The sequence below is a fragment of the Lepisosteus platostomus genome, chromosome 8, assembly GCF_059453375.1.
Source record: "Lepisosteus platostomus isolate fLepPlt1 chromosome 8, fLepPlt1.hap1, whole genome shotgun sequence".
Lineage (NCBI taxonomy): Eukaryota > Metazoa > Chordata > Actinopteri > Semionotiformes > Lepisosteidae > Lepisosteus > Lepisosteus platostomus.
This window is the reverse complement of record NC_142618.1, coordinates 60400931-60414020: the sequence shown is the minus strand read 5'-3', so window position 1 is coordinate 60414020 and position 13090 is coordinate 60400931. Positions and strand designations below refer to the sequence as shown.

General features: G+C 47.7%; 1 protein-coding gene across 4 annotated transcripts in view; it reads right to left on the bottom strand.

Annotated features, from left to right (window-relative positions):
- The window catches only part of ezh2 (enhancer of zeste 2 polycomb repressive complex 2 subunit), a 27813-nt gene extending 14723 nt beyond the window's left edge, over nt 1-13090 (bottom strand). Inside the window, exons 1-4 of one of the 4 annotated variants that reach the window (XM_088644169.1) lie at nt 12548-13089; nt 12242-12381; nt 3025-3148; nt 1042-1170 (exon numbers count right to left, since the gene is read on the bottom strand). In XM_088644169.1, coding sequence (XP_088500295.1) covers nt 1042-1170; nt 3025-3141 — 246 coding nt within the window. In that variant the 5' untranslated portion in view covers nt 3142-3148; nt 12242-12381; nt 12548-13089. Of the gene's footprint in view, nt 1-1041; nt 1171-3024; nt 3149-12241; nt 12382-12547 lie in introns of all 4 variants that reach the window. The other 3 variants (XM_088644170.1, XM_088644168.1, XM_088644171.1) reach the window with 3 other exon arrangements.

Genomic DNA, 13090 nt, shown 5'->3' with positions numbered 1-13090 from the left:
TTTATATGCCCCTTGCAGCATCTAAAACTGTTCTTGAAAGGTTGCCGAGTCAAAAATCTAGGTAAAATCAGAGTAAATACAGAATAATCGGATTTGAAAACAAGTATAAAAAGTATTGAAAAACGAAGTCCTTATAACCTGTATGCAGATTTTGCATTACACCATAATTACCAAATAGTACTGTGCTGCGAAACCATCAGATGTGATGGCACAGATGAAACTGGATACTAGATTTTATAACTAAGCATGTAATTATCTGACATCATGATCAGGCCACCCGGGACGCCTCAACCACCTTTGCTACTACAAATATAGAATGCTGTGTAATTCTGTGATTCACATCCCCAGCATGAGGCCAACCGAAACCTGCTTTCTCCCAAATTCTGCTGTATGATTCAGTAAAAATGTTTTTGTGGAACATTTGCAGTACATGCTGTCTCAGACTACATTGTTTACTGAATGATGCACCTTAGAGAGAGCCTCTCTTTGCTGTGTCATGCCAGCTGCACTATGACTAAGGCATTGCAGTGCATGAACCAGCAAGGAGTGGGCTCACAGAGATGCACAATTAGCCCAGGTCGAGGAGCACGCCACATCCACGCCTCTGTCATCACTGTATCATACTCATACTTTTGTACAGGGAACATTTTTTTCCTTGATGTGATTTATGCAATTTTTGCTAAGTGAAAAAAAAAACAATGCAATGTTGATGACAGATTGGAACTAGATTTTCCAAACTTGACTCTTAATCCGTCGCTTCCGGGTTTTGAAAAACACGGGATACTTGAAAAAACACTCCACACTCTGAAATAATACGCAAAAAGTTAAGCCTTGATTTAACTGCCTTTAGGAGTACCTTCAGAAGCAAGCCTTGAATAACACCAGTGTTTTGCGGTGTGGCCGCATCTGACCTACGGCGTGCTCTTAGGTTATGAGAGGCACTCTTCTTTTCAAGAAAAGAAGTGGATGCCATTTGCAGCCGTTGCAGTCTGTGGTGCTTTTCAACTGCAGAACCAAGATTGTAAACTATTGAGTGCTGACCTCTCTGGTCCCACGTAAGGAGCTTACAGATGTCATGATGTGCACGGGCTGTATCCGGCGCAGTTTCCACTCCTGGTTCAGGATATCGGTCCGCTCCAGGATCTTCTGCCGATTGGAGTTAAACATACTCTGGAGAGAGGGGGGAAGAGAGGTGTATTCACACACCATTCAACCAGCACTGCGACTCCCGGAGGAAAACGTGTTCAGCTGTTTGGTCTCGATGGGGAAAAAAAATAAATGAAAAGGACTAACACCGCAGGCACGTTATGAACGACAGATGGGGAAGCCAAGAAATTCTTCAGCCACCTTCCAAAACAGGAGGAGCAGACAGGTTATAACAAAAAAAGGGAATGAGACTGATGCGGAAGAAAACGCACAGTGTCTGCTTCTGCCCGCACAGTAAAAGATCAAACACTATTCTGGAATATAGAGAAAATTAGCAGATAATTGGATACACCCCAGGCTCTGGAGTTCTCTGCTGACAAATGATTAAGAATAAGTTTATGAATGATGCTCACAGCAACCACCAGGCCATTGATTAGGGAGGGCATACATCATACCGCAGCAGGTATGACCTTCTGAAAAACTACAGCATTGACCCTGAACCTCATGGGCTTCAAACACTAAACACAAGGAAACCACCTGTAAGTAGCAACGATACTCATACAGAGGAGTTTGAGTTTTATTCTCAATCTGTGCTAGTGACAGACAACTGCTGACCTGGAAGCCAGAGAGGTGTTTTCTTTGGATAGGAACTGCTCAGTTATACCATTTATTTTACATATGTGTAAACGTCATAGGAAGAGTTTTCTTGCAAATGCATATCTTACAGTTTAGTGCAGTAATGGCACATTTAATCTCAGGAGTAAATAGGTGGCACCACTTTGAAAAGTTAGATATCTTAAATGTCAATTATGCAACACAAAGCTACTATCATCAAAAAGAACATCTTTCAAATGCAAACTTTAGAATATTGAAGTTGTGATTTGCATTGTTTAAAACAACAGAAAGAAATTACATTAACTGTTGCAAGGTCTCAATATTTGGTATCTAAATTAATTCCAATACTTTCTTGATGTATTTCTAGTCACACTGCAGATAATGAAGTGAGGTAACTGACAAAAAAAAGTGTTCAGAGTATACTAAAAGGAAGCTTCCTGGGTTTGTCTAGGGCAAGTAAAGTAAATTGCCAACTTCTATAAAGCACTGGGCATATTTTTATCACACACCTGGAAAAAGATCTTCAGCACCACTAAGTGCACACAGTGCTGAGCTGCTTGGTACTTGTAGCTATATAAAGCTCAACCATTTCAAAAACCTAACCTATACTTTGCTTGTCTTTTAATTTTACGGGAAGTTTTTATACTCTTCACTTGGACCAGTACACAAAAGGACACATTTGCTGGTTTACCCAAAAGTAAAATGAATTTAGTAGAGAAAATGGACAACCCTTTGTTGTACTGCATTAATACACCATGGTGTCTGCCAAGTCAGGTTCGTGTAGTAACCCTTCGAAAAAGGATTAAAAAGAAGAAGAAAAAAGATTCAGATCTTCCAAAATGTTATGCAACGGTTTTAATTCAAGCTCTAAGAACATTAGGGTCTTTTTTTTTGTATTTGCAGCACTGAAATGTCTTAAGCAAGGCTAGAAGTGAACACATCTGCTGTGTTTTTTTAAATACACCTTGATATGCCACCAACAGTCGACACTTGGAACACTCAGGGGGCAGGCAAGGACCGTTTAAAACCCACCGCAGTTCATGATGCGCACACAATACAAAGAAATACATTTCTGAGGGCTTTACTGTATTACAGTTATCAAAGTGACCTGTGATGGGGAAATCTGTGCAGAGAACATTATTTCCTCTTCTTCTCATGCAGCGTCGCTATATGTGGATGCACTATGGAACATGCATGCGCCGTGACCCTTGAGACAGGCTAGTGGCTAAACCGTTGAAGAGCTGCAGGAATGAAGACCCTTACCTTGACCTCGTCGGCTCTCCTGAACCTCTTCAGCTGCCTGAGCCGCATGTACTCGGATTTCACCCTCCTCCTCCAGCACACGGGCCCCTTCTCCGACTTCCTTCCCGGAAAGCCCATGGTTACCCTGCAGCCGAGGCACAGAGCAGGAGCCGGGGGTCAGGCTGCAGCCCAGCGGCCCCAGGAGCGCGGGAGCAAGGCACAGCCCACCACCCGCTGCGGCCACTTGTTAACGAGCCAAGAAGCCGCACGCAAGGAGAAAAAAAGGGGACCCAGGTTGTACATGTCCTAGGTATGACGGCCGGTGGGTTAACTCAACGGACACCCCTGCCTTTAGCATCAGCAAGAAAATAAAAACGCTCGAAAGAGAAAATGAACCAGCCCGGGGAAAGCAAGCAAGCACAGGCAAACAGCTTTCCTTGCTCACGAGGACAGAAAATAAGACGCCAAGACGCCGAACACGGCATTTCACACGTTAACAAGACCACACACCGAAGATCTCGCACACCCAAGGACGGAAAACAAAGGTTTGGAATTTAAAACATTTCATCACCACTGAATGTGGTGAATCTCAAGTGTATTAAGACCCATTTTGTGACATTACAAAATTTGTAATATTAATATTTGGTGGAAACATACTAAATCCATTTCCCTTTTTGTCTTTTGTAAACATGGAACAGGCTGTGGGTATACGTGTATTTACTAACTACATCTATTATCACATCAAAGTGTCATGACTGCACGCTTTAAAGCAACACCACAAAAACGTCAACAGTTTGAATACCTTTGCGGGGCGCTTACACATTGTCTAACCGTGGCAATCGCTGCCACAATCTCCTTTGTATTCAACTCCACAATACCTCCACTTTTAACTTTTAACTAGCCCACTCCAAACACTTCGGGGTCTGGCTCAAGATCTCGCCAGTCCCCGAAGAGGGCAGGTGTGGGACACTCACAGCCACCCGAGAAGTCAGATCAGAAGGCGCCGTTCCGCCCCCAGGCCGAGGAGGGAAGCCTGACAGCGAGCTGTGCCCACTCTGGCACCTGCGCAGCCACGGCAAACTAATCTCCCGGGAGGCACTGTGGGCTGAACTGAAACCAGTATGACCACACACTCACACCACCTTTAGAAACAGGCTCACAACTCCTACATTTCACCATGAATCATGTTCTGCAGATCCTGCTCCGCTCTTTGTGAACTACAACAGCTCATAGTTCTCCTACACTGAATCATCATCATTCAAGTTTCTGTACTGGTAACCGTAACCCACGGTGAGTCCTACTCGGCTTCAGATGACATCACGTCTTTAAACATGGTTTTCCGTTACAGGGAACATTCAAAATCAACAACTCCTTGACTAATAAAATACATAGATCTACACCTGGAGATTCAGGTTACATTTTTTCTAGGAAAGATTAACTTTACAAGTCATTAATTTCTCTAAATTCTCTCAAGGAAGCGGACGTACAAGTAACATATATATATGGATTTTGTTGTTTTTTTAAAAAAATCTGCTTTACCAAAAAAAGACGACCAAATCCAGCTGACACAAAAATGCGGCAAAATTAAAACTTTTAGAAAATTATGGTAACTGTATCTGGTCTCTCTCAGAGCAATATCTTTTAACAGTTATTTCACTGCTCACCAGCACCAGTCTCAGAAGCAAAACATATCAGCTTCAGCCAGCAGCAGTTTTGAAATGCAAAGATATTTCTGTTGGCACAAAAGAGAAGTCATCAGCTGAGAAGAGCAACAAACAGCAAGAAAGAAAACACACAACCCCAGAGCTTCTGCCGTCTTAGGAAAAAAACTATAATTTGTAACAGGGAGCGAAAAGTGCACAAGCATGAGAACTTTCTATAAAATCCACAAGGAAGGAACCGAACAGCAACAGAAAACTTTTACAAATAGTCATTGTTTTTTTCCCCCCGGGTGTTCCCAAGCTTTTCACCTCACACGGTCTTTTCTCCTACAGGCCAAACCAGCAACCTGCATCGCACAACAAACACGCGGACAAACAGAGGCTCGCTTCCTACTGCAGGGCTGGGTTGTGTGACTTCCTGGCCTCGGCCAAGGTTCCCCCCAGTAGGGGGCGCACTTCGGGCTGCAGCGTCTCGGGAGGGCGGACCCCCGGAAGCTTGGCGCCGGCGAGAGCCCCCAGCGCTGCTGCCGGAGCTGAGGGGGGTCTCGCAGACCCGCCACGGCGCACCTCTCACGGAGAAGAGCGCCCCCCCCCTCCTCTGGCGGGGGCCACCGCAGGCCAGATCCGCCCGAGATCCAGAAGAAAAACAAAGTAATCCCGCGGAAGGGCGGCGACCCCGCTTCCAGCCTGAAACGTGATCCGGCACCTGCTCTACACTAAACCCTCCTGATCAGGCAGACGCACGTCTCGCTTGAACACGCCTCTGACCACAGGGCAATGGGTCTTCAACAGTGAGCTCTTCTATCACCCAGCGTGCCTCACAGACCTTGGTATGATCACAGGTTCCAGATCCCCCTTCCCTCCTTTCGGTGTCTGAATGTTGTGAACACTGTGCTCACTTCTCGTCTGATGTGCTTAAACTACGTGACACGGACGCAAGAGAACTTTAGGGAAGTAATTCCCCCCCACCAGACTTATACAAACGAGTACAAACCGAGAAAAAAAAATTCAATGAAAAATATGTAAAACCTACTCAGCTGTCAAAGCCAGAATTAATCAGATTTTTTCAAGTATAACGAAATCCAAGGTTGGCAGCAAAATACGGTTTTGTCTCTGCTTTCTAAACTTAACATGGTGAAGAGGAACTGCTGACACACAAGAGCGTTCCTAAAATGTCAAGGTCAAATGTAAAAATGAAAAGCAGACCTGAGGCAGACCGTTTCTTTGCAAAGCCTAGTCTTTTAAAAAGCTACAAAATCTGTTCTTGGGCTTCTTGCGGATGGGTGCCGCAAACTTCAGACAGGCCAGAGTATTGGGATGAGCACGAGGTTTCAGGCAGGCAGATCGTGCTGTCAGACTGCGAAGGAGCGACAGACACAGCAGCTCCTGTGTCTTTCTGAATCATTGCTTGCAAGTACAACTGGGCTTTGGAAAACCACTCTTTCCCCACGTGCAGCTGTGCACAGAAAACAGGGCTCCATTAGCATTTACTGTCACATAAAAAAAACCCCAATGCAAAGATAAAACGATCAGTATATTGACTTCTTAATCACCCTCCCCCTTAAGCTGTAATACACCTGCCATTACACTGTAATAAGATACTTTCAACAAAAAAATGGAGATGCAGATCTCATCTCGGGGAGTAGAAAACTAAGCTCTCAGTCGATACATTAAAGGATACCCTGCGGTTTAATCTCTAGTCAAAGCTCTAGCATATGAAGGTCACTCAATAGCTCTGGTCCCGGCGTTCTGAGAACATGTTACATATGGCACCACCTAGGCTCACAGGAATAAGAGCAGTAACAGGAAATCAGATTTCTTTTCAGCCTGACAGCCGTTAACCACAGAACAAGACTCAGCACCCAGCCTTTGCTGTTTCTTCACCAGGAACTTTCAGTCCAAAACAAACTAGTTCCAGCTATTTTTTTTGGGGGGGGGGGAGGGGGTTATACTTAAACTATGTAGTGAACTGGAGCAGAAAAACGTGTGACTTTCTGCTGAACACATACATAGGCAGCTGATAAAGACTGTGTTATTAAAAGCAGCGGGGAGGAGGGGTGGTTGAGGCTCTGGACCCAGAAAGGGAAGACTGTGGATTAAAATCCCAGTCAGGGCACCGCAGGGGGACCCTTAACACAGGCCTGTCCTCGGACGTCTCCTGTGCAATGCTCAGCTGTAGGAATGGATGCAGATGTAAGTCACCCTGGAGAAGAGTGTCAGCAGAGCTAAATACTAAATGAAGTAAAACAAGAAAATCAGAACCCTGTCACTACACCAAGGCAGATCTTTTGTGTTTTAAGATGGCTCTTCCAGGGAAGGTCTCATGAAACAAACCAACCGACAACTTGGGGTGGAAAAAAGCAGTCAAACAACATGTGGGGAAATAACGGGACGCCAAAAACAACAAGTTCCCAAAGCTTATCAAAAATGTATGGATTGTTTAACAGGAAGGATGAATAGTCAATTTCTTCCCATTTCAACTGACAGTTCATGCATTTCCTCACAATAATGCTGAAAGTAATGATACTGACATTTCAATAACGCGAATAGTTACAGAGGACCTGCCACCCCAAGGCTGAAGTGATCAGCAATTTCCCAAACACCCCCTGAGGTTTACACAGGTGTGTGACTGCTTTATCTAGTTTATTAAAAGCTTCAAGCACTATACTTGGCCCAAAGATCGCACATATAAATCAGAGAGTAAAATCCTAGAAACTAAAACTTCAAAAAAGAACTGATCAAATCCGCTGTCAGCTTCGTCATCTTCTGCCTTACACAGAGCTGAAGATTGCGGTCTTGCTTCTATCATGATAGTAAGACTATGGTTACACAGAACAATGTAGACTTCACCTTTTAAGTCGAAAGTTAATTCTGGAACCGTTGGCATCAATTCAATTCAATCCTTTGTCACCCACTCGCCCGAAATTTAACTGAATGCAACTATTGCAGGTGATGAAAGTCACGTGTTTTGAGATGAAGTTTCTGAAGGCTGGGAGAGAAAAGGGTACTGACCCCTCTTCCTCTGCTGCACTCTGCACTGGTTTGCTTATATTCGGCATTCCTGAAAAGACTTATCTGCTTGGTACACATGCTAAGGAACCCAACAGAACAGTCATGTCACAGCCACAAGAGCTTGCCAGCACCCCCGTCTGGAACACACCCCCTCCCTAGCTGCACAGCCATCCTGGAAGAAATAACGACACCAGCCGCCAGCGATCCCTTCCCAGGCTGCACGCGCCCGCCCTGCTCCAAGAACTCCCCTTACCTCATAGCATCTCTCCTTGTATTCCACGTGACCAGTTCCAAGTCCGATGACTCCAAACACCTTTATACCTAACCTCCAATCAGCCCGCCTTACGAAAAAGGCGTGGGAGGAAAAGGACAGTCTGTTTGAGGGGGCTGCTCTAACACAGAGGTGACTGAAGGTTCTTTACTCGCTCACAGGATGATGGAAGAGTACAAACGGCACACAATCTAAGCGATTTGCTTTGCACCCAGAGCACAGGCACAGAGGCGCGAGGAAGGCGCAGAACAACAAAGTTTCTTTGATCTGCTGAGAAGCGCAACAGCAGCTGCTCACAGCAAAAACGGAGATGCCCTGCTAATATCTTCTGAAAGAGGACCATGTCTATTGTAGAGAGGACAGGCACTGGTGCCCAGGTCACTCAGCCTGCAGGAGCCCCGCTGTCCTGCGGTCCTCCTCACCCCCGTGTCTGCGAGACCACCAGAGCAGTGGCCGTGCTCATCGGGATACCGGGAGTCTGGGAAAACGCTACTGCAGACACCGGGAGCAGTAACAAAAACCTCCACCGCCGGCTTGGAGGAGATAAGACTGCTGTCTGAGAGGTCTGCTATCATTCAGACAGCCTTGGCCTTGTGCGTTTGAAGTGGTAACAGAACCACATAAAGAAAAAACCATCCTTAAATGTATTTGGACAACCAGAACGAGAAATCAGAAAGTCCTGGGAACTTCCAACAGGGTCCTTCTGCCTTATAAAACACTGGCGGTTTACAGCCGAGGTGCGTGCTGAGCCTTGGAGCTGTTCTTCTGGCACATTCACAGTGCCAGCAGCAAGTCTCGCGCGTTCGCCTGCCACCCACGCCCGTCGGCTTCGTTGCCGTGCAGGGTGAAGCACCCGCGCTCACACCGACAGATGAGGCGCAGGAGTCTGAGAACCCAGGGGAGCTCCCGGAGGCCACGAGGAGAGGGGTGAAGCCCAGGGCCCGGCCACACTGCTCCAGCTGACCCAGCTCGGGTTCGGCCCAGTCCGCGATCAGGCTGGTGAAGCCCCCGCGAGTTCTGACCCCCACCCACATAAAAGCGTTGAAGCAGATAAATCGCTGCTTTCACTGCAGACCAGCTGAGTTTCTGTTCCCTCACGTGTCACACTGAGCACGTGGTGCTTTACAACAACCGGGCGTCTCTGCTCAGCTGGACTCCCCACGGCCCACAATTAAACATCTGCTGGCAAAAACGTTCAATAAAAACGTTTTCAAAAGGCAGAACTGCCGACACCAGGCCATACAGCCCTCAAAACTAGAAGTGCCATTCTCTGCATACTAAAAATCAAGACTTCACTTAAGAGTGAAATAAATGTTGTTCTTCCAAAAAGTGGGAAAACAAATTCTCACCCAACAAAAGACAAGATACTTCAAGTTAAAGGATTTGATTCAACTAGAAACGCACGACCAAATCATGTAATGACCAGTTTCTGCAGTTCACAGAAGGTACAGAACATCACAGTGCCATTCAAAGTCCTTTACAAATAAGAATCTTCTCGATCTACCATTTAAAACAATCTAACATTTAAAATTGTTTCAATGCATATTTCTGGCAATAACATTTACGTCATTTACATTTATGAATTTTTGGCATTCAGCTATTTTAACTTATTTTCAGTTTGATTTCCAAAGTCATTGTATTGTGCCAAGTTCAGTGTTACAGTATTAATATTTTTAAGGCATGATCATAAAAACAGCTATACTACAGCTATACTACGAGATCTTGATCATTTATGCATATTGACACCAGACTATAACTTTAAACCAATCAATTTAGGAAGGTACATGAAACGCCGTTCCATTGAATGAAAGTTAAATTTTCCTATGAAAATGCAGACTTCGCATGCCATTGAAGGACCTGATCCTTTTTTACAGACCTCCACAGGAGAAATAACACAATGGCAGCAATAATCGAGGGCAATTTATCCTATCCGAGAAACTCAAATTATACAATATTTAAGATGGTCTGAGTCACAACCCCAATTAAACATACAAGGCAGCTTATGAGAAACAGTGGGGACTTCATTCGCTTTGAAAATAAATCACTCCAAATATTTGAGGCTAATCAAACTAGCAACTGGGACTTTGAAAACGCACATCTTGACATTCAAGTAAGGCACAAATTTCTGAAGGAAACCACACTAGCATCCACTTTCAGCTAGTTTATATGAAAACCCCATTACCTTACACGCGATCCAAGGAAACAGAATGTGGCATTCACAAATCCATTAGAACGTCTCATGGGGAAAAACTGAACTTTTTTAAACAAAATCAAATTCAAAGTAAACAATTACTATTTCTTGGAACATTGGGTATTAGTCATCACATTTTTACCTCGTTTCACTGAGACTAAATGTTCTGTTATGCTGGGGAAAAAAAGACTGCTTACTGTCAAAATTCATTTCAGGCTTTTACTGCCTCAGGTAACTGAACAGTCTGTGCCTTTCCAGGGTCATACTGATCAAGTAAAAAGCTACCTTGCTTGCTGCTACAGCCTGTATGTACTATTACCTCCTTACATTCTTAAGGACAAAGCATTTCAATTACTACATGCGGTGCAAAGACGAGCAATTTCAATCGACCCCCATTTCTTCTGCATGTCCTTATCGTCGGCTACTAAGGCACCGCACTTTCACATTAAACATGAGCCATACCAGAGAACACAGCTGGGGTGCGACTGATCACAAACATAATTCCCCTTCTCGGCTCACTCCGGCTGCACCGCTTCCTTCTCAGAAAGAGGGAGGGGAGACCCCTGTCCCCAGGGGGGACGCTGCTGCAAGCCCGACGGGTGGCTGGCTGGAACCTGACCAGAAAACAAGAAAGGCCCCGCCAGCCCTGACTCCTCCCAACCCACCTACAACAAGCAGCCGGGACAGCAGGCCTGCGCACCACATCACCGCTGCGGGACCAGAACCCTTCAGAGAGGCGGGCAGCGCGGTCCCGGAGCCCGTCAAGCCCAGGGGAACAGCCAGGACCGTCCCGCACGGCTGTGCGGCCGATTTCAGTCAGGGACCCATCAAATGGTAACCATTCGGGGCTCAAGAAAGACACGTAAGGAGGTGTCAGTCTTCAGCGCCGCGCAGAGCCTCAGAGCTCTGAACCGCGCGACCCCTCGCCCTCCTGAGGCGACAAGAGCATGAGTTCCTGGTCCGGCAGGGCCGCTGTCTCACTCTCCAGGTCTCTGCAGAGCTGGGAGTGGCGGGGATGTTGGGCCAATCAGGTGGTAACTGGGGTCTTAAAGAGCTGAATGACAGCACACGCCTCCAGGACCAGGACACCCCTGACACCAAGACAGCCACGCTGGCCGCTCACTCGTAGTGCTCACCTTCTGTGTACAAATTCATCCAGTACTGCTGGTGTGTGGAAACAATGAGACAGTACCTTACCGTCGAATAATTTCTGAACTGAGGTACGTTTATGAATTTACAGATACATTCTTAAAAACATATCTATTCACAACTTAAAAAAACAGTTCACATTTTTTTTTACACTTAAACCCAGGCAACCACAACCTAAATGACACCACATCAGATTTACACTGCAGGCAGACTATCAGACGACCATTCTCCTTAAAAAAAAAAAACAACTGAAGAGGATGAAAGAGTGAAAAAAAGAGCACCTGGTAGTCTCAAGCCAAGCCTTCTACATTCGCCCCGATGACCCGAGGTCACGACCAGTTCCTTCTGATGGAGGAACATCGGAACAGCTCCGCACGCTTCCCCACATGGGGCTGCTCGCTGCCAGCCATCGAAAACCAACTCGCCGGGACGCTCAGCGCCCCACAGGAGATCGAAAAGCAAAGCAAAAGTCGTCCAGTGCAAACCCTACCTCCAGTCACCTATTCCTAAAACCCCCGGCGGGCCAATTCCGTTAAAAAAAACCAACAAAATCTAACAGCAACACAAAGCAGGGGATCGGATTAAAATAATAATAATTAAAAAAAAAACCCCATGTGCACTGACGTGCTGTCGCGGAGCCCTCGCCAGCCCGGGACACCACACACAGGTAGAGACAACGAGCTCTCACGACGCGCCGCCTCGCCGAGGTCAATACCGGGACAGCGGACTTCACCGACACGGCACGGCGCTCAGAGAGGACCCGAGGCGACACCGCCGGCGCCGGAGAGGGGGCAGACACACACACACTCGTCCCCGTCCCTGCCGGGGAACCCGTGGGAGACAACACCGGGCGAAGGAGCCACGCACGACTCTCCCCCCCGGATCCCACACTGCGCGGTGGAGGGAACCGCACGGCGCAAAACTTCCGCCCCGGTACCGCCGGCTCAAGCTCACCCGGACAGCGGCCGTGCGGACTCTCTCGACGACAACAACAACAACAACAACAAAACAACAAAAAAAAAGTCTTCACCCCCCCCACACAGGTCTGCACTCCAGCCCGCCCGAAACAAAAAGAAAGCCGTTTCTTCTTCTCCCTTTTCCGCCAGCCAGCCGAGCCGGGAGAAAGAGAGAGAGGAGGAGGAGGAGGGGGGAGAGAGAGAGAGCGAGAGCGGGGGGGTTAGTCGTGTGAATGGAAAAACGACAAAATGGAAACAAACCCCCCCCCCCACACACACACACACATAAAAAAACCCCTCTCACCTGTCGAAGAGCCGACTCGACTCCTGGTCCACAGCCACCGGGGTACCGAGGCGACGACCCTCCCGCGGCTCCGGGACCGACCGAGGGGCGCCGGGTAAACGGCTCACACAAAGAGGCGCTGCCGGGGCCCGGCGGCTCCTTCCTCCTTTCCCGCTCGCTGAGCGCCACCCCCCTCCCTGGCTCGGCAGGGCCGCTCCGCTGCGGCCGGCACTCGGTCGCCTTCGCCTCGGCACGGAGTCCCCTCGTCGCACGGCGATTTCCGCTCCGGCAGCTCTCCGCTCACCGCCCGTCGCCTCTGCTCGCTCGCTGTCCGCCCCTCGCTCCGCCAGACCGGGGCCTCGGCGAGCGCCAAACGCGGCCGCCAATCAGCGAGGAGGACACTCAGCCCCCCCAGCATCGGGGGATCCGAATGGCCCGCTGCCGCCGGGGAGCTGGCCAATCAGCGGCGGCTGTGCGGCAGGGGGCCCCGCCTGCGGGGACATGTGGAGAAGTTGCCTTTGTTCCTGGGCTTGTTCAGTGGAGTGCTGTTAAGGTCGGCGGTTG